Genomic DNA, 19,941 nt, shown 5'->3' on the forward strand with positions numbered 1-19,941 from the left:
AGACTTTGGAAAACTATATAGTTAAGAGAGAATGAAAATGAAAAAGACACCTGTATGTCTTAGTATTATTCTGAAAATAATTTTGACTTTGTAGACACCTAGAAAGAGTCTTGGGGGTCCTTTAGGGGGTTCCCTGATCATACTTTGAGAACCACTTTTTTAGGGAGGGTATTCTGGATACCTTTACCACATTCTACAATGTCCTTCATCCTATGATTCCTTCCCCACCCCAAATACCTTTCTAACCTGTTGATATTTTTAGTAACATGAACATAGAAAAAAATGGAAGGAAATCATCATCTGTATTCCTGCTACACAGAATCAAGCACTGCATACTTTTTATGTCCATCTATGAGAGATATTTTAGCTTATGGACATTAAATTCAGTAACTCATTGTGTTTCCATATTTGCTTTGGCTGCTTGGAAGCTCATAGCCAAATTTGTGCCTACCCTTAAGAAATAATATGGGACTCTTATTTTTTTTTTTTTATGGGAGGATTCAATACACATCCTCTAACTTGTAGCAGGTGACAAACTTAAATGAGTCAGTTAAGAAATTTATTTGCTCTCGTAATTAGGAAATACAGGGGCACAGCTGACTTCAGGCATGGCTGGACCGGGTGGCCTTTGAGCTTTATTTCACTCTTGAATTCTGACGTTCGACTGGGCTTTGTCTGTGGCTAGAGCTGAAGGCTCCCACAGTGTTGTTATGGCTGTGGCTTGGTCTCTTGATTCAGCTACAATTTGTTGCCCACGTATAGAATTGCTGTCTCTGTGCAGCAGGGAAAACAGCTTTCAGGAGTTCAACATTCATGTTTTGTTTTGTTTTTCTTTTAGAAACCATAGGGGAGAGAATTGTTTCTCTCCCAACATCAGCTTTTGATTCCAGGGACAATCCTGATCAACTTAATTTTACTTGTCTACCCCATATTCTACTAGCGAGTGTTGTACTATCATAGGCACTCCCCTGCACTCAGGGAAGACTTCGCAGGCAAAAGGTGACTGTTACCAGCAGAAGGGGAATTGGAAGATGGTTTGAGCATTTTAAATGATAATAGTTACCTGGACCATCCTCACGTAGGGACAGCTCCTTTGATTTGGCAGTGGCTACTTTAATCTGGCATCAAAAGCACAAGCAACAACAGAAAAAAAAAATAGGTATATTAGACTCCATCAAATTTAAGAACTTTTTGTGCATCAAAAGACATTGGCGGGAGAGTGAAACAACTCACAGGATGAGAGAAAATATTTACAAATCATATATCACAAAGATTTCGTATCCAGAACGGAGAATTCCTAACAACTCAAAACAAAAAAGAGAACCCAATTAAAAAATGGGTCAAGGATTTAAATAGACATTTCTCCAATGAAGATACACAAATGAGCAAAAACCACATGAGAAAATGTTTAGCATCATTGGTCACTAGGGAAATGCATAACCATAGTGAGATACCACTTCACACCGGCTAGGATGGCTGTGAGAAAGCAAGGGAAAATAGTAAGTGTGAGGATGTGGTGAAATTGGAGTCCTCATACACTGCTGGTGGGAGTGTAAAATGGGGCAGCCACTGGGGGAAATAATGTGGTGGTTTCTCAAAATGTTAAACATAGAACGTTGCGGCTCTCCTCACAATAGCCAAAAGGTGGAAATAACCTGAGTGTCCATCAACAGTTGCATGGATACACAAGTGTGATGTATCCATACAATGCCGTGTTATTTAGTTATAACAAGCAATGAAATACCGATACACATGCTACAATGTGAATGAATCTTGAACCCATGCTAGTGAAAGAAGTCAGACACCAAAAAGCTACAATATTGTGTGATTTTATTGTCAATAAGATATTTGGAATAGGCAAATTTGTAGATTTTTGGAATAGACAAAAAGCAGATTATTGGTTGCCAGGAGCTGAGGGCAGGGTGGGATGAGAGTGAATACTTAGCAGATGTAGGTTTCCATCTGGGCTGGTAAAATTGTTCTGGAACTGGACAGGGGTGGCAGTTGTAGAACACTATAGATGTTCTTAGTACCACTGAATTGTACACTTTGAAATGGTTACAGTGCTAAATTTTATGTTATGTACACAATACATACATAATACGGTACGCAATAAAAAAGAGATCTTGACCAACGCTTCATGCCACCCAAACCCATAATAGTTCTAATGGTCTACTTCAAGCACATAATGAATGATTGGTGTTCAGGTAGGTGTGACCTTGGGCTGACCATGCTTTTGGAGAAGAGCACCGACATGGGATTAACGATGTACTGGGTGGCATCCTAGGTTTGCATTCCTCCTGTTTTACAGTATCCCAATCCACTGTAAATCTTTGAGAGCTCACTGCAAGCTCACTGCAAGCAGGTTAATTGTGTAGAACTTTTGGTTTCCTAGGTATTGTAAGTTTATTTAGGGTACAATTCACGGCATCAACTAACTGCTCACGCACTTCCTTGAAGGCAGAAAATAAGATAGAAATGCGTTAATGAAAATAATTAATTTGCAGAGATTGTTTGCTGTAACTTGTTTCAGGCACTTATTTTTGACTAGGACTTTGTTTTGTTGGGTGTTTCTCTGATCTCTGGGATAAGGCACTTCTCCTTGTCCTGAGTGTCTTTATGAGAAGGTTGCTGTCTGGGTTGCCAGTGGGACCGACTGTATCAGCTCAAAACGTGCAGTTTGGAGCTGACCTGGTGTTGGATGGCCCACATTCACTTACGGCCTTGCCGTGTTACGTCGGTGAGGTTTCACCATGTTCGTAAACAGGAACAGTGGAAGGATTGTGTATGCACTGCTTTTGTGTCCTTGTGTCCTTGTGTGGGTGTGTGGGTGTGATCCTTGTGCAGGGGCCATGCTAATTTCTGTATCGTTCCAATTTTTCAGCGTATGTGCTGCGAAGCGAGCACTGGACCACCTTTAACTTGCAATAGTTGAGGCGAAGTCAGGAGTGGTGGGTCTCTTGATTAAAAGCAGTCTGACAATCACTTTCCATGTTTTTCCCTGTAGTGGGGCCTGTGGTGAGGTGAAGCTAGCCTTTGAGAGGAAAACATGTAAGAAAGTAGCCATAAAGATCATCAGCAAAAGGAAGTTTGCTATTGGCTCCGAGAAAGAGGCAGTAAGTACCTGTTTTTGGCTGCTCAGCTGTTCTTAACACTTCTTAATTTCCGAGAATAATTTTGGAGCAGTTATTTTCACTGTCAGGATGAATTTACTGTTCAGGTGTGTGAATTTGTATCAAAGAACATTGACAATATTTGAGCGTATTCAAGTAATCTAGAAACTTATAAATAATTTGGTTCCGAAAAATATTTGGTTGCACTTAATACTGTGCTAGCAGGAAGTTGGGTTTTTTGTCTTCTATGTTGTCACAAGACTGTTTTTACAATAAATGAAAGGAAATTAGGGGGAAAAAACCCCAGCCATATATATCCCCCACCACTGTAAACCACAGCTGTTTTCAGTTTTCTTTTTCTTTTCTAGCCTTTGTTCGTATGAGTTTGTTTTTAGATGGTCGAAATCACATTGTATATACAGTTTTGTAGTCTGCTTTTCCATATGAACATGAATGCATAAGCTTTTGTGTCCTTTTTGATGGTCAAGTCTCTATTTCATCAACTTTATCGTAGTTTGCTCAACCATTTCTCTGTTTGATCAGTTAGATAAGTTCTTTGCACTTCCCAGTAATGTGGCAATGGCTACCTTCATGTTTATAGATTTTTAAAAATCGTAATTAAATTACTTTACTAGTTCCTTTGCATACTAGCCATTCGTTTGATTACATTTTATGTAATACATTCTTACTGTGTGAATGAAATGGCCAAGTGTATTGGTCTTTTAACAGATGACTCAACACAGTGATGTAAAATGTGGCCCGCAATCACGTTTTCCTTTGTGGCCAGCTGTTTCTGGCTATTATACTTTAACATTCCTTAAAGATGAATTTTTTTTTCCCCCTAAGACAATGCCATTCTCACACAGCAAGAGGAATTTCCTTTCTGTGTTCATTTTGTTATAGATCTTTTCCCCTGTGATTCTGGATTTTGTTTCCCATTTGGTGGAGAAAGATTCTTAATGACTTGCTGCAAAATTTTAGTTCTTAATTTCATCTTTCAAATCGTTTTGAACTCTTTTAGACCTCTCTATCATCAGAGCACACCCTGACTTAGTAATGAGTTTAACGGCTTACAGGAAGAGGCAGGCTTTTAAAATTAAACATCTGGGTTTCTTAGCTGAAGTCCATTTTACATAAATATGTAATTCTATATCCTCTGTGCTCATGGAGGGTGTAGCCCATGAGGTTGAGTAACTTGATTCATCCTTTTGGAATTGCAGTGGAGAACAGCTTCAGTACCCTGAAGCCTCCTCTCGTTAAGAATCTCAATAAATATGTCAGCCTGCAGTTGAAATCGAAACCTGTGTCTGCTGTATTCTTAGATATTTGATTTGACAGTTTCTTAATATAGTTTAATTAAATAACCTTGTTGTTTGTGGATTTGTTTGTTTTATCATTTTTATGACTGCAAACAATTCCATAGCTAATGAGACAAGCAGAACTTAACGGGTGAGCATGAGAACAGTGGAAACACTTGTTTTGGGCTATGGGAACTGGAGCAAGTGGCTTCCTTTCTCTGAGCCTCAGTTGCTCTGTCTGTAAAATGGGGATTATTGTGGAACCCAGTTTACTTGGGGATTGATTATGAGGCTTATGTGAGATGATATTTTTAAATAAACAGCTTGTTCATTTATTGAATGCCTCCTATTTGCCAAGCACTTTACACAGTGATTTCAGGCGAGTTGTTTTAATCATTATCCTGTGGGCTTTGATTTCTCTGTCTGAGTAGAGCTGGGTTTGGAACTCAGTCAGCCGTTACTCAACAAAGTTTAACTGTGAATATTTTCTAAATATTGGCTATTATTATTATTAATAAACTCTAATGTTATTTTATTTATCCAAGGATCCGGCTCTCAATGTTAAAACAGAAATCGAAATTTTGAAAAAATTAAATCATGTGAGTATTGCTGTAAAATATGGCTCATACTTAAAATCATTTATCTGAAAATAGGGGAGGAGTACAAAGCATTTTGATGCAATAAAGCTGGTATTAACCTGGGTTCTGTAACTGTGTGTGTGTACACATACATACGGGTGTTTACTTGTCATTTACCCTGAACTTAAAAAAAAAAAAAGATTTTACTGGTGTTTTAGACAGAGGGGAAGGGATGGAGAAGGTGAGGGAGAGATATATCATTGTGAGAGAGAAACGTCAGTGGGTTGCCTCTCGCACTTGCTCTTGCTCTCGGAGCAAGTCTCTCGGACTTGCTCTGACCAGGGACCGAACGTGCAGCCTGGGCTTGTGCCCTGACTGGGAACCTGACTGGGAACCAAACTGTGACCTTTCGCTTTGCAGGACAATGCCCAGCCAGCTGAGCCACACCGGTCAGGGCTACCCTGAACGTTTAAAAGGACAATACTGTGTAAAGATTTCATGATTAAATAATTATGTGATATTTACGCTGAATTAGTTCTTGAACGGAAGACATAGTCAATCTCCTAAGTTTTATATCTTACAGGGACTTTGTCAATTGGTTATGTTTGGGAAGATAATGCTATTTTGGTCAATTTGGTTTGATTATACCTGAAGTTTTAATACCTCTAAATACCTTTTGATGGTGCTGATTGCCATTTTCCTCAGTTGGAGTAAATCAAGTAAATCCAAGGGTTTCCAAATATGAATGACAATACCCTGTCCTTCAATCTGACTAAATGGTGTCAGTGTTAATAATTTCTATCGTTTTGTGCACTGCTGACCTTGTTACAATGGAAAGTTAAAGATGTGAAAAGGGAAGGTTAGAGGTGTGGGACCGACTCCATCTGCCTTGTAATTGTTCTCTCCGTTTCTTCATTAATTCATGAGCCCCCCTGAAGTCCTGAGTGAGGTGGACACTAGAGTGAAACTTGAAACAAGACCTCCAGTCTGTCTAGCTAAGGATGATCTTATTTTGATCCTTAACATCCAGACAACAAAAAGATTTCTTCTCCCTTCTCTCACCTCCTCAGATCCCCCAAACAAAGAGAAACTAAGACCAAAATCACTGCCATCAATACAACAATTCAACTCGTGGGTCGATTGGAAAATCCACGAGACTCCAAGCGGCCGACCCTCCTGCTCTGCTTTCTTCTAATTCCCTTGCAGCTCCTTTCTCTTCTCTGAACTCCCCTTTTCCGAGGTGTCTGGAATCTCTTGTTAAAGAGAGGAGCCCTCTAACTTGGGGGGTGGGATTGCCTCAAACATACCCCTAAGATAAACACTTTGAATGCCCAGAGAATTTTCTGTGGTGTCGGAGGGTCCCCAAACATAACGTTTATATAAATCCAGTGACCACTGCAATCGAGAGGAATTCAGAACCCTGTAAAAGGTCCTACTAGATATTACTTGGCAGTGTGCAAGGGCACGTGGAAGCCCCTGGGGATTCAGTATGGGCTCACGAGTTCACTGTGGGAACCACGAACAGAGCCTGGTAGCCCAGTAGAGCCTGGCCTTGGGAGTCAGGCACTGACTCGGTCAGCTGTCAAACACATTGTGTCAGCGTCTCTTCTAGTGGTGAGCACGCAGGGACTCGGCCATGCTTCCTCTCGTGTGGCCTGGGTCTGGTGGAGAGACAGACCTGGGTTCCCATCCCATCTGTCACCTGGCAGTGAGAAGGTCATTTCACTTTTCAGAGTAATGGACACAATAGGAGTACTTAACCTTGAAGGTCGGTGTGAGAATGAAATGAGATGTACTTGTAGAGCTTTCAGCATAGAGAATGCACTTGGGCAATGATAGAGATCTGTAGTTCCTTAAACTCTTCCCTGTATGACCTAAGTGGAGGATTGAGGTTAGTAGCCTCTGGTTCCTGAGATACACTTTCAGCGGTGCCAGCTCTAGCCAGTGACCCTGGGGACTGCTTTATGCCCTATTAGCTCCCAGCTACGCCCATTCCCAGGTGGTCAGTGCCTATTAAGAAGCCAAGCGGAACCAAGAAGTTGACTCAGCCGACGCAGTGCCTGGGGAAAGGAGACGTGTCTGTGCTTGGTAGTAATTTCCTGTCTCTGCCCTCCAGAAGCTCACAGCCTGGCAGGGAGACAGGTACTGAAGATGCAGGGTGGGGAGGCACAGGCCTGAACCACTGCTGGGTGTGTGGATGCATCGTGAGGGGCACATTTTAGCTGGGGCCCGATGCCTGAGGCCACATCTGCTTGGAAGGCTGGATCTCGAGGCAGGAGAGTTGCACAGGCAAAGGTGTGACACTGGAGAAGAGCACAGGGAATCCAGGTGACTGGGGAGCTTTGTGGCCCGAAGAGGAGGCTGCATGGGACGCGGAGCAGGAGATGAGATAGAGGCAGGAAGGCCTTGCTAATAACCCCTCTGAGAAGTTCAATTTTAGCCTCTAGGTAGCAGAGGACAAAAGGTTTTCTTGTCTTCTTTTCTGCCTTGCCACTTCTTCCTTCTCTCCGTCTGGAGACTCTCCTCCCTTCCTGTCTTTAAATATTTTAAAGTCATGTAATATTTGACACACGTAATAAATGTAAATTATAGAGCAAACCATTAGGACGAACACCTTTGAACTCACCATTCAACTTCAGAATGAAAACTTGACCATACAATCGAAGTGCTTCATGCTCTTTGAAGTCTCTCACGACTTGCCTTTTCCACTTGGCGTCATGTTTCCAAAACGCACCGTGCTGGGAGAAGCAGGGGGGCATTCAGTCACCGCTGTATAACAGTTCACCATGGGAAGGTGCCACTTGGGGGGTTTTAATCAGAGCAGTGGATATGGAGAAATGTGCTTTGTAGGGAGATCAGTCTGACAAGTTTTGCTACTCTTTAATCTAAAATCCTTACAGCTTTCTTCCCCTTAGTTCTGTTAAAATCACAGTCATCCTCCTTGCTGGGGCGTGGGGGTATGTCCCTGATAGATGCCACATCTTTTACATCTCTTAACCACTGAGCTCTGCTGTCCACCCTTTTTTATTTTTCTGTAAGAACCAATGGTTTGCTTTCTAAGCATCAAATCATTGTATTAAATATGCATTGTAAGCTACACAGTACTATTCTTTAATGTTACATGCATCCTGCATTGACCAGAGTCACAAACTATCAGCCATCAGTGTGTGTCTCCCTCACCCCACAGATGTGCTCCAGAGTTCTTATGAAACTGGAATTTCCCTTGAAAAATGGGAGGAGCCCTGGCTGGTGTGGCTCAGTGGATTGAGTGCCGGCCAGTGAATGAATCAAAGGTTTGCTGGTTGGATTCCCAGTCAGGGAACACGCCTGGGTTTGTAGGCCAGGTTCCCAGGAGGGGGCATGCAAGAGGCAACCACATATTGATGTTTTTCCCCTTCTCTTTCTCCCTTCCCCTCTCTAAAGATAAATAAATAAAATAGGAACAAAAAAAGAAAAATGGAAAGTTCTTGTCGCACAGCATTCCCATTACCCTGTAGTTCCAGTTATGCAGAGCTGAATAACCTGCTGTCTGTCCGCGTGGCTGGGCACCCACCTGGCCTGCTTTCCATTCTTGCTACTTGTCAGGCCCCTCCAGGGTATGTCCTTGAGCACCGACGCTCTGGGGCAGTGAGCAGGAGGGCTGGGAGGACACCAGGCTTCCTTCCGTGGTGCCATCCTTACGTGTGAAACGTGAACCAGTCCCTCGCCAACTTGGTGGGGCGGCAAGTTTCTTGTACGTTCTCACTGAGGAGCCACATTAATTCTGTTCTGCCCACTTTCCCGCATGTCCCAAGACGGGGCCAGACGCCTGGTCTTGGCCTCCCTGATCCCCTGGGCAAACGCTGTGAGTCCTGCTCTTGTGGTTTTCCTCTTGGGAGCTTCTCACTCGTTTTCCTCTTTTCCCTCTTTTAGCCTTGTATCATCAAGATTAAAGACTTTTTTGATGCTGAAGATTTTTATATTGTTTTGGAATTGTAAGTAGTAAGCTTTTTAAAAAAACTTGTTTCTATTTAAATGCTTATTTAAAGACTAAGGCTGGCTTGCGTTTCTCATCCTGGGGACCCTCAGTGTACGTGTGTGACGGTGGGGCCCACCAAGTACGCGAGGGGCTTAGTATCATATCTGAAACCCCTCCAGTGTTTTCAGAGGAAGGCAGCTCAGAGGTTCCAGGCCCTGGATCTGAGGCCTGGGTTTCGATCCCACTCTGCAGGTGACCCCTCCAGTGTTTTCAGAGGAAGGCAGCTCAGAGTTTCCAGGCCCTGGATCTGAGGCCTGGGTTTCGATCCCACTCTGCAGGTGACTAGCGGACTGCCCACGCTTAGCAGACTTCACGTCTCGATCTCATTTTCCTGGTATTAAATGGGGTAATAATGATCCACATTCACTGAGTCGAAAGGATGAAACTCTGTGAAGCCCCCAGCAGGGCACCTGGCACACGTAGGTGCTCAGTCACTGGGAGATATTATCACTCGGACATACCTGCCTTGGTGGGATTGTCTGCTTGGGATCACAGTACCAGGTTGCCTGGCCACACCTGAGGATCTTCGAGGTGCTGGTTTATTTCAGTGGCTCTGGCGTCCTATTTTATTTGGTGTGATCAGAATAATTTTCCATCTCATTCCTGGAAGAGGCCTGTCTGATGTCCATTCCTGCATAAATATGTAGTGTTTCTGGGAGCAGCCATTGTGGCAGACAGGCAAGGCTTGGCTCCCGAGTGGCTATGTAGGTTGTCTGCTAAGATTATACAGTGAAGAACAGTCTTGCTCAGAGCATTGGGAGAGACTGGACAGCCCTCGTGGTGCTCAAGGGGATATCTGTTGCTATTAAATAGAATGTTACCTGACTGACTGGGTCTAGTTAAAACAGTTTAAAAGTAGTAATAATACAATAACAGTAACGGATACTAATTAAGCACTTAATATGAGCCAAGTACTGCTCTAAGCACTTTACGTGGATTGAGTCATTTAATCTTCATAACAGCCGTCCACATAACTTACAAGTTACTGGTGGGTTACTCCTTTTAGCCCCACTTTACAGTGAAGGAAACTGAGGAGCAGAGGGATTGAGTAACCTTGCCAAGCAGCTGTACTGTGCCACATACGTCAATTATCTCTTAGTTTTTACAACAGTCCTCAAAGTAAGTGGGATCATCCTTATGTTTTGGGGAGGCAGAGTCAAAATCAGGGAGGTTACATAACTTGGCCTAAAGCCCCCCAGCTGGAAAGTTGCAGAGCTGGGGTTTAGACCCCTCATTATCTGGTTGTGTCTACTGTTGCTGGCTGCTCTGCTCCACTCCTGTCTCAGAAAACCCTGGCGTGTGTGATTCAAGTGCAGACAGACTCCTGGGCCTTGCCTCCAATCCAATGAATCAGGTTTTTAGTAGCTCGCCAAGTGTCTCCAATGCCCACTACACCCCCTTTCCATCTTCCCTTGTTTCTTAGTTTCCACTGGGGACATCTTCGTTGTGGTTGAAGTTTAGTACCGCATTGCCTTTACAATGGAAGTCAAGGGTGAATAAATATGGCAACTCTTTGCTTGTCTTAATGAGTTTGCTTTGTTTGTATTATTATTGTCCACCCAAGTGAGTTTCCCTCCAGGCATGACCCCCTGCTTTGCCTGTGTGTTTCAGGATGGAAGGAGGCGAGCTGTTTGACAGGGTGGTGAGGACTAGACGCCTGAAAGAAGATACGTGCAAACTATATTTTTACCAGATGCTCCTGGCTGTGCAGGTAAGAAGCCCACAGTGCCTATGACAGCCTACTTTCTCGTCGGGAGAAAGTGAGGGCCCAGGGATGAAAACTTGGAGAACAGAGCCTGTGTGTGTGGTATTTGTTCCGTTCTTGGCAAAAACATCTCCTCCTTTGACTCAGATGAGAACGCTCTTGCTGTGAAGCTTAAGACAGAGTAAGAAAGGGAGTTAAAGAAATAAACATGTGGGCCCACAAATCTTCTTTTTAGCTCCGAGGTATTTCTGGAGGGGTATTGATCTCTACTTCTTTATGATCCTTTTCAAACTCCCCCTTACCTCTCGGTGGGGGCAGAGCAGGTATAAGGATAAGGCTGGCAAGTTAGGGTGATTGTGACAGATCGCCTCCCGGTGGCCCAGCACTGGGTGTCCCCTTCACATGCAGCGTCCTGCTAACTGCAGCAGGCAGGCCAGCCTGTGCACTGCCTTCTCTCTATTCCGTGAAAGTGCTGAGCGGAGCAACGGGTGATGGCATGTTGCCTGTGTCGAAGAACATGCACTTTCCCAAACCAAATTTGGTTGTGGCAATCTCAGCCAAGGTTTCTTCCCTTGAAAACCTACTCCGCGCATGCCATGTGGTGACTGGGACCAGCTCTCGTATTAAGTGAGGATTGAGGGAGATTTTCCTGGGGCTCGTGCACCTGGGCTTACCCTCCCTGGGGGCTTCACCAGGTCCCGTTCCCAGGGCAAGTGTCTTGGAAGAATTTTTGTTCCAGGCCAGGGATAGCCAGAGAAAATAGAAGCCCCTAGACAACTAGCCAGTTCTCTTTCTTTATGACTTACTTACTCCTTTATATTATACCAAGACTATTAAGATGAAATGAGTGCAGATCAGTGCACGTGGGAAATTGCTTTCTTAATGAAATATGACAGTGTATAAAAATGAACATACAAAGAAACATCAACATATTACAGAAGGCCCCCAGCCTTCTGTAGATGGTTTGACTTAAGATGAATTTGTTAATTCATCTTAAATAGAGTTAACTTTAAAATACTACTCTTGGGGTTGGAATAACCAAATGTATTATTTTGGTGGAATTTTTATGGTTTACTTTATAATATGGTCTTCAAACTATATCACTGATTTATATTTTTATTGATGAAATTGACACCTTGCTCTGGCTGGTGTGGTTCAGTGGATTGAGCGCTGGCCTGTGGGCTGAAAGGTTGCTGGTTCTATTCCGGGTCAGAGCACATGCCTGGTTTGTGGGTCAGGTCCCCAGTTGGCCGTGCGTGAGAGGCAACCGATCTATGTTTCCTTCGCACATTTTTCTCTCTCTGTCTTTCTCCTTCCTTTCCCCTTTCTCTAAAAAATAAATAAGTAAAATCTTAAGAAAAAAAAAGAAATCGACACCTTGTGTTTGAAAAGTGAAATAAAATGTGCACTTACTGTCTTTTTCATTTTTGTACTTTTTACAAAAGCACTTTTGTACTTTTTAAAGATTTTCTTGAAAACAAATTTGTTTATTTCTTGACACTAACCCCCTAACCCAGTAGTTTTCTATGATTTGGGGGACTATGTTCATATTTGTGAGTAGCATGGCTTACAGTTTCACCCGGACATAAGGTGTGTGTGTGTGTGTGTGTGTGTGTGTGTGTGTGTGTGTGCTGTGGTCTTCTCACGCGCGTACTTGATGAAATCTAAGGGTCATGCCTCCCTTTCTCTGTAGTATCTTCATGACAATGGCATTATACATCGGGACTTGAAGCCAGAGAATGTTCTTCTCTCATCTCAAAAAGAGGACTGCCTTATAAAGGTAAGAAATTTATGTTCTGTGTATGGCTATTCCAGTAGATTCTTGTTCAGAAACTGTGTTTATGATCATCAGGTAACAAGTAGGATCATAAAAAATTTGAGAATTTGGTCTTTCCACTTTTAGCAGTTATTTTTACAGATCAGGTGGTATTGCTTCAATGCAGATTCTAAGGGGCATCTGTTGAGCTCCACTGTGTACAAGCCACTTTTATGTTCAGAGGGAGGGAGAGGTGTCTGAATGGATGAGTGAATTTACTTCCCATTTTCTCCTTCTATCTGAGGCAGTGCTTCCCAAACTTGGCTTCCCTTTAGAATCTCCTACTGATTAAAAAGTAGTAAGAAATGAATAAAATCATGACATCCATTCCGCTCCTCAGAATCTCTGAAGATGGCATCAGGAGTAAGTGGTTTTTTCCCAAGCTCCTCAGACATTCCAGTGGGCAGCCAAGGTCCAGAAACTGGGATCTAACAAGAACCGTGCATAACTAATAAGAATCCTGGAGTGTCTGTGATAACGGCTATAATGACCTTTCGTAAGGTTTCAGAGAATACAGATAAGTTGGGAAAAAGCATGGGCCTTCAGTTTCCTCAGCTCAGGAATTTTAGTTGAAGCAAAATGAACCTGGCTGGTGTGGCTCAGTGGACTGAGCACTGGCCTGCAAACCAAAAGCTTGCTTGTTTGATTCCCAGTCAGGACACATGCCTTGAGTTGTGGGCCAGATTGCCAGTTGGGGGTGTGCGAGAGGCAGCTGATCAATGTTTCTTGGATCGATGTTTCTCACCCTCTTTTTCTCCCTCCCTTCCCCTCTCTCTAAAAATAAATAAATAAAATCTTTAAAGAACACCCAAGGTATTCCTTATTAAAAAATTTAAATAACTTGAAAAGCTCAGAATTGCTTTAAATTAGACATGAATTTATCGATTCCAGATTAACAGCAGATGGGAATTGTAGGATAGAAACCGATCTAACCTGCATGTCTTTTGGGACTGGCAGACTATACTGATATTTTTATTTTATGCTATCATTAAAAATTATTCCTTCTTAGCCCTGGCTGGCGTAGCTCAGTGGATTGAGCTCGGGCTGTGAACCAAAGTGTCGCAGGTTCGATTCCCAGTCAGGGTACATGCCTGGGTTGCAGGCCATGACCCCCAGCAACCGCACATTGATGTTTCTCTCTCTCTCTATGTCCCTCCCTTCCCTCTCTAAAAATAAATAAATAAAATCTTTAAAAAATGATTCCTTCTTGTCTTTAATTTTAGATTACTGATTTTGGGCAGTCCAAGATTTTGGGGGAGACTTCTCTCATGAAAACCTTATGTGGTACCCCTACTTACTTGGCCCCTGAGGTTCTTAATTCTTTTGGGACTGCCGGATATAATCGTGCGGTGGACTGCTGGAGTTTAGGAGTTATCCTTTTTATTTGGTAAGAAAAGTTTTCATGGCCTCAGAGTCTGGTTGTAGTTAATGAGGTGAAATAAAAAACATGTCCAGGTAGAGGGCTTGTGTTTAATGTAGGTCACTGTTTTTGACCATTGATTTATAGAAAAATCTAGTTTTTCATTATGCTGAAAAAAAAATCTATATATCTGAATGCCACAGAGAATGCCACTTGATTTCTTTTCCTTTCTCTCTCTACCATTGTGAAGCCTTAGTGGGTATCCACCTTTCTCTGAGCATAAGACTCAAGTGTCACTGAAGGATCAGATCACCAGTGGAAAATACAACTTCATTCCCGAAGTCTGGGCTGTGGTCTCAGAGAAGGGTATGGATACGAAAGGGTTAAAGAAATTTATGGTTTGCTGAAATGTGTGTGCTGTGGTGGGAGAAGTTTTGTTTTGTGTTTTCAAATTCTGTGATGTTTTTCTCCTGTCGATTCTGTTCTTATTTCCTGTTGTTTTGCACCGTTTGAGAGGCAAAGGAAGGTATTAAGAGCATGGGCTCCAGAGCCAGGCAGATCTGAACCCAAGTCCTCAGTCTGCTACTCCGCATATACTCTCTGAGCCTCTATTTTCTTTATTTGTCAAGGGGACACAATAAACCCCTACTTCAAAGGTTTTTTGATAAGTGTAACACACACAAGTGCCTGGTACCTATTTAAATGTGCAAAATAATAAGTAACTTTTTAGTTACAGGTTTCTTTTCAGTAAATAAGTATGTAAGAGCTAAATGTAATTAGTTACCTTGTGTTTAAGAATTTAAATGTGTAACTTTGTAATTCTCAAGAGAAAAAAGTAGGAAACTAAAACTAAATGACAAATAATGTAACATAGATGATTGTGTTACATGTAGGTGTCTAAGGAATAACATTGTTGCAATACACAAGCCGGCCTCCACTTGTTGCTGGCCCTCAAGCTTTCTATCCGCCAAGCCTGCAGTTCCAGGAGCCTCTCACCGCCTGAGGAACTCTCACCATCCACCCATGGGTCTCAGGAAGAGCTGGCTCTGCATCCTGAGCGCCTTAGAACTGGGTGGAAGTTCAGCTTTAATTAGTTTGAACTTGCTTCCAGCAATGAGAGGAGGAACAGAGAGCTGAGAGGTTGTGATGTCTGAGCAGGGTGAGATGGTATTCTCAGAGCACTCTGACGAATACGGACAGTGAGGGGGAGTAGGAGGCCCTGCCCACCATACCTGCTGACTCCTCTATGACCTCAGCCCCTCTCTCTTCTTTCTGGATGTTGGCCTGTGATTCTGGCATACTTCAATTTTGCTGATTGAATGTATTTACCCTTCTCACTCTGGTTTACCAAATTATCTTATTGTTTTAGCTCTGGACCTCGTTAAGAAGTTGTTGATAGTGGATCCAAAGACACGTTTCACAACAGAAGAAGCTTTAAAACACCCGTGGCTTCAGGTGGGTATGGGGCAATGCCTTGTAGCATAAAATGCATGGGCAGCCCTGAACTGTGTCTGAGAGATGAGGAAGAGGATGGAAACACAATGTTTGCTTTTTGGGCCTATGTAATGCAGCTGTTTTAGGTTGAGCTTTAGGTGTGTGGAGTATGTACATATGTGTGTGGGGGGTGGAGCGGTGGGGAGGTCTTTGTGTGGTGTTTGGGTGCAACCTTTTTTAACTAGATTTGTGGCTCTTGGACAGACAAGCTGACTTTGTGGCCTCTCTTGGTCCTACTTGGCTTCCCTGGGTCTGCAGTTTGCTGTATTCCTTTGTGAGGCTGCTCTAACTCGGACTCCCCCACCTGCAGCTGTGTTCCCCTCTTTCCTCAAACCCTCTACCCCAAACAGGTGGGATGGGCTGCATTCCAGCCATCTGCAACTTTAAATCAAGGAAGCTGGGGTTGGATTGGGAGGATAGCTTCCCTAGGGGAGAACCTAACTATTTCTTAAGCCCAAGCAATCGGGGTATTAAGAGTCCCACTTGTTCATGGAGAGTAAGCATGCCATTAGTGCAGACTGTCACCTGTGCTTTTCAAGCATGTGTTGCCTCTCTGTCTCTGCTGGGAGTTGCGGCTGCCATTAGATTATGCGCTGACCTCATTCCAGCTGCCCGAGTTGGAAATCCTTTGTGGCTTTGCTGGGGTAATCTTTGGTTTAGAAATTACATCGGGCAGGTTTTCTGATGGATGTCAGGTCTTCTGTTAAGTGCAGTTCCATTTAGCACAGCCATACCCCTTTCTGTGAACTTCCATTTGGTCTCTCTGTTTCCTGTGGGGATGGGGAACTTAACCAGATAGTTTGAGCTAGAGGCTCACGTACTCTGGGGATCATTAGGCCAGGAACTTCTCGAAACATCCAGCCTCAGCACTGTGCTTCTGGGACTCTGGGAAGACTGTCCCCATTCTCTTTCCCTTTCAGCCCTCTGCATCTGACAGTTTGGCTGAGGTCAGCTCAGGTTGAGAACAACAAATCCTTAAAAGAAATGTTTAAAATGTAGATATATGTGTTTGGGGTGTTGCCCTGGAAACAGCAGTCCCCTCCAGAAGAAATCTGTCAGATGATTTAGCTCTTAATAGACCACACAGATCTGGAACAGCAGGACCCGGGAGAAAAGGAATTTGGAAACAAAGGGTGCCTTTGCATGCGGGGGTTTGATTTTGATGAAAAAGAAAAACATGCTTCTTGGGCTCTTTTCACGCGCCCTAACGGGAACTCTTAGGGGCCAGATGTGGAAGCAGAGGAGTGTGCTGGTCTTGAAAGAAGAGACGGAGCCGCCGAGCTAGGCCTGGGAACAGGGTTTGCATCTGCCCAACGGTTATGAACAAGCAGAGGCTCTTTTTCTTGAATTTTTTTGTTTCAAAAAAAAACTGTCATTAACAGCCGAGGGAAAGGCGAAGTTCAACCCAGCCACAGGGTTTTCACTTGAATACTCTTTTGTCTACATTTTGTTTTTGCAGCAAGAGGTGGTGTGAACATTAAATGAATGACAGTTCAGTGTTTATCTTGGGGGAATTCAGTGTCCTTAAAGAAATGAAATTGTTCTGTGGGGTCTGGTGCGGGACTGAGCCATGGGAATGTGGATTCTGGTCTGTTTTGTCATTAGCAGAGCATCCAGTTTTGGGAGCATCCCTTATATCCACTTTTTGCCTTAGGTTCTCATCCTGAAATAGAGGATTTCTTCCTGCTTGCCTTTGGTGCACATTGACAGTTTGAATAGATTGGACAGTTCAAAGAAAGGGTGTTTATAGATACACATTGCTAACCTGGACATGCTAAAGGAAAGAGCTCTTCTTACATGTTATTGCTAAATGATCATTTGTTTTACATACAGGCCTACATAGGCTTTTGGTCAGCTCTACGTGGCCGCACCGAAGAGCTGCCACAGGAGGTGGCGTGTCCCAATTTTATTTCTTCATACCAGGCATGTGCCTTGACTGGGAATCAAACCTGTGATGCTTTGGTTTGCAGCCTGCGCTCTATCCACTGAGCTACACCAGCCAGGGCCTTCATACATTTATTCTTTCAGAGGGTAGTTAATGAGCTCGTGTGTCAACTAATGTTAGGCCTCCCTGGATGCAAAGAGAAATAAGATACTTTGTTGCCTTGGGGAGCTGACAGTCTGGATGGGGCCAGCCCTGACCACAATCTCTATAGAGCAATGTGTGATACATGTGGTGGTAGTAGCAGGTGCAGAGTATTGGGGATCCCTAAATGAAAGCGGGTCCCTGCTCATGGGGCTTTAGGGCTTTATACCACAGGTTTACTTGGTGTAAAGGGTGTCTAAAAAGTGAGTCACCTGGGGATGATACGGGTATATTAGTTTGTCAGGTCTGCAATAACAAAATACCACAGACTGGGTGGCTTAAACAACAAATTTATTTTCTCACCGTTCCAGAGGCAAGAAGTCCAGTTTTAGAGTCTCGGCAGATTTGATTTCTCCTGAGGCGTCTCTCCTTGCCTTGCAGATGGCCGCCTTCTCTCTGTCCTCACGTGGTCTTTTCTCTGTGTGTTCACATCTCCGGTGTCTGTTTCTGTCATGAGGACACCGGTTATGTTGGATTAGGGCCCCACACTAACAACCTCATTTTAACTAGTAATTGCTTCTTTCAAGGCCCTGGCTCCCATTTCAGTCCATAACAATGGGACAGCGTTTTCAACCCTGACTGAGTCCTTCTGAAATGGGGGCTGCTGTATCTCTTAGTGCTTAGCATCTGAGGGAAATGTTTGTTCACTGAGTGAATAAGGAAGGTGGGTAAAGTAGACAGGAGGGAAGGTGGAGGCTGTGAGTGGGTACAGGAGGAAATAAAGGACGGACCTTTGAGAGTGGCACTGCATGAGAGGTGGGATCCTGAGGGATAGTGTGCATGGAACCCAGATAGCCTTGGCAGTCTTACAGTGTGTGGGTAGTGGGGAGCCACACGGAATGAAGCAATAAACAGCGATAGCAGCAGGTGATTCTAGCTACTAGATATTGAACAGGTGAATGAATCCTCGAGCACTGTAATTTTTCTGTAGCCATCAAATTGCTGGGTGTCGGAGGCCTTCATTCCTACGTCCTCCCCCCACCCACCGCGGCACACTTGGCTTCGTGGGAGGAATGGAAGGGGGTTGGGTGGGAAAGTACATGGGGCTTTGGAGTCAGGCAGCTCTGGGTCTGGATTCTGCACACACTACTTATATCGGCTGGGCTGGGCTTCCCAGCTGGTCCCAAAGCCTACATCCTTAGTCATGGAGGATTCACCTTTCTGAAGGTGAGGAGAGCTGAACCAGGTCGCCTCTCAGGGCTACTAGATGCAAATCCTTGAACCCTGCAGAGGCGAGCGTCCAGGGAGGTGAGGTGGGAGTCCTCTGTGTGCACTCCCTCCCCCTGCCCTTCCAGTAGGAAGAAACACCATTACTGTCATGACCTGTTCACTTGTCTTCCTTTCTCATTAGACCCAAGCTCTGGAGATGGTGGGTTTGAAGTCCTTCCGGCCACTCGTTACAGCACTTGCTGGGTGAATTTTCCTAGGGTGCTGGGTTGGTTTGTTAGGAGGGCCCCAGTAACTGGCTGCATTGTTGGCAGGGGGAGGGCCAACCTCCTGGAAGGACTCAGGAGCTGCGTGGAGTCGGCCCCAGCCTCTGGCCTCCTGATGGCCATCTCTGTCAGGATCCGGGCTGCGGGTTCTGAGAGTCTTCTGACTGTTTAGATCGGCAGTTCTCTCTGACCCACCAAGACCTCTTGAGCCTGTGGTTTTGATTCAATCAGTGCTGACTGAGCACTGACCGCTGCTTAGACTACCCTGGGAAGGCAGGTGGCCCTTTCCCTCCCAGAGCTTCCGCAGAGGCGTGCCGCTCCGGTGGCAGGTGGCAGGCCGGACGTCTTTGCCCACTTCCCTGTTTCCAGGAGCTTCCTAGCCGTATCTTTCTAGGAGCTTTCTCTCAAACACAGCCTCTTTATGTTTTTCATTTCTTTCTAGGATGAAGACATGAAGAGAAAATTTCAAAATTTGCTTTTTGAAGAAAACAAGTCAACAGCTTTGCCCCAGTTCCCAGCCCAGGTATTCCAGATGGTGGTCATTACGTGTAGGCCAAGTTTAAAGGGCCCATGAGTGAGGATGATGAATTTGAATGGCCTCTTTACTAGCAGTTTTATTTTTTAGGGAATAATGTCGTAGATATTTTGTTTCAGTTTGGTCTGCTTTAATACCCTTAGAAGATTTAATAACGAAGGATATTTTTAATACATTAGGGAAGCACAGCTAGGGATTGCCATTCAAGAAGTCTCCTGCAAGGCAAGATTAAAAGACTGTATTAGAAGTTCAGATTTGAATTTATTGAAACATTTAAAATTGGGGGAGTGGTGGATGATTTATTGATTATAATTTTACTCCTCCCAAGTTCTTTGTAAGTATAAGTTAACATCTGTTCGTTCTTTGTTTGCCCTTTGGTAAATGATAATGCTCCTTTTCCCCTCTCCCCTTGCAATGTTATATAAATGGGAAAACAACGACACAAAAAAGGCAGTCTTCCCACAAAAGAGCAAGACTTTGGGCTCCCAGTAAAAGGTATCACTGT

General features: G+C 43.9%; 1 protein-coding gene and 1 non-coding gene across 6 annotated transcripts in view; one reads left to right on the top strand and one right to left on the bottom strand.

The window, feature by feature from the left end:
- Positions 1–19,941, top strand: part of CHEK2 (checkpoint kinase 2) — a 30,858-nt gene that overhangs the window by 9,793 nt on the left and 1,124 nt on the right. For all 5 annotated transcript variants that reach the window (XM_045826719.1, XM_045826721.1, XM_045826720.1 and 2 more), the window contains 9 exons: positions 3,008–3,116; positions 4,957–5,010; positions 8,902–8,963; positions 10,619–10,718; positions 12,406–12,492; positions 13,752–13,915; positions 14,139–14,254; positions 15,258–15,343; positions 19,344–19,424. In XM_045826719.1, coding sequence (XP_045682675.1) covers positions 3,008–3,116; positions 4,957–5,010; positions 8,902–8,963; positions 10,619–10,718; positions 12,406–12,492; positions 13,752–13,915; positions 14,139–14,254; positions 15,258–15,343; positions 19,344–19,424 — 859 coding nt within the window. The remainder of the gene's footprint in view (positions 1–3,007; positions 3,117–4,956; positions 5,011–8,901; positions 8,964–10,618; positions 10,719–12,405; positions 12,493–13,751; positions 13,916–14,138; positions 14,255–15,257; positions 15,344–19,343; positions 19,425–19,941) is intronic.
- Positions 2,802–2,907, bottom strand: LOC123811024. The gene has a single exon (XR_006784333.1). It is a non-coding gene; the product is annotated as a U6 spliceosomal RNA (small nuclear RNA).

Source organism: Phyllostomus hastatus, unplaced genomic scaffold (assembly GCF_019186645.2).
Source record: "Phyllostomus hastatus isolate PE091 unplaced genomic scaffold, TTU_PhHast_1.1 phas_scaffold_760, whole genome shotgun sequence".
Taxonomy (NCBI): domain Eukaryota; kingdom Metazoa; phylum Chordata; class Mammalia; order Chiroptera; family Phyllostomidae; genus Phyllostomus; species Phyllostomus hastatus.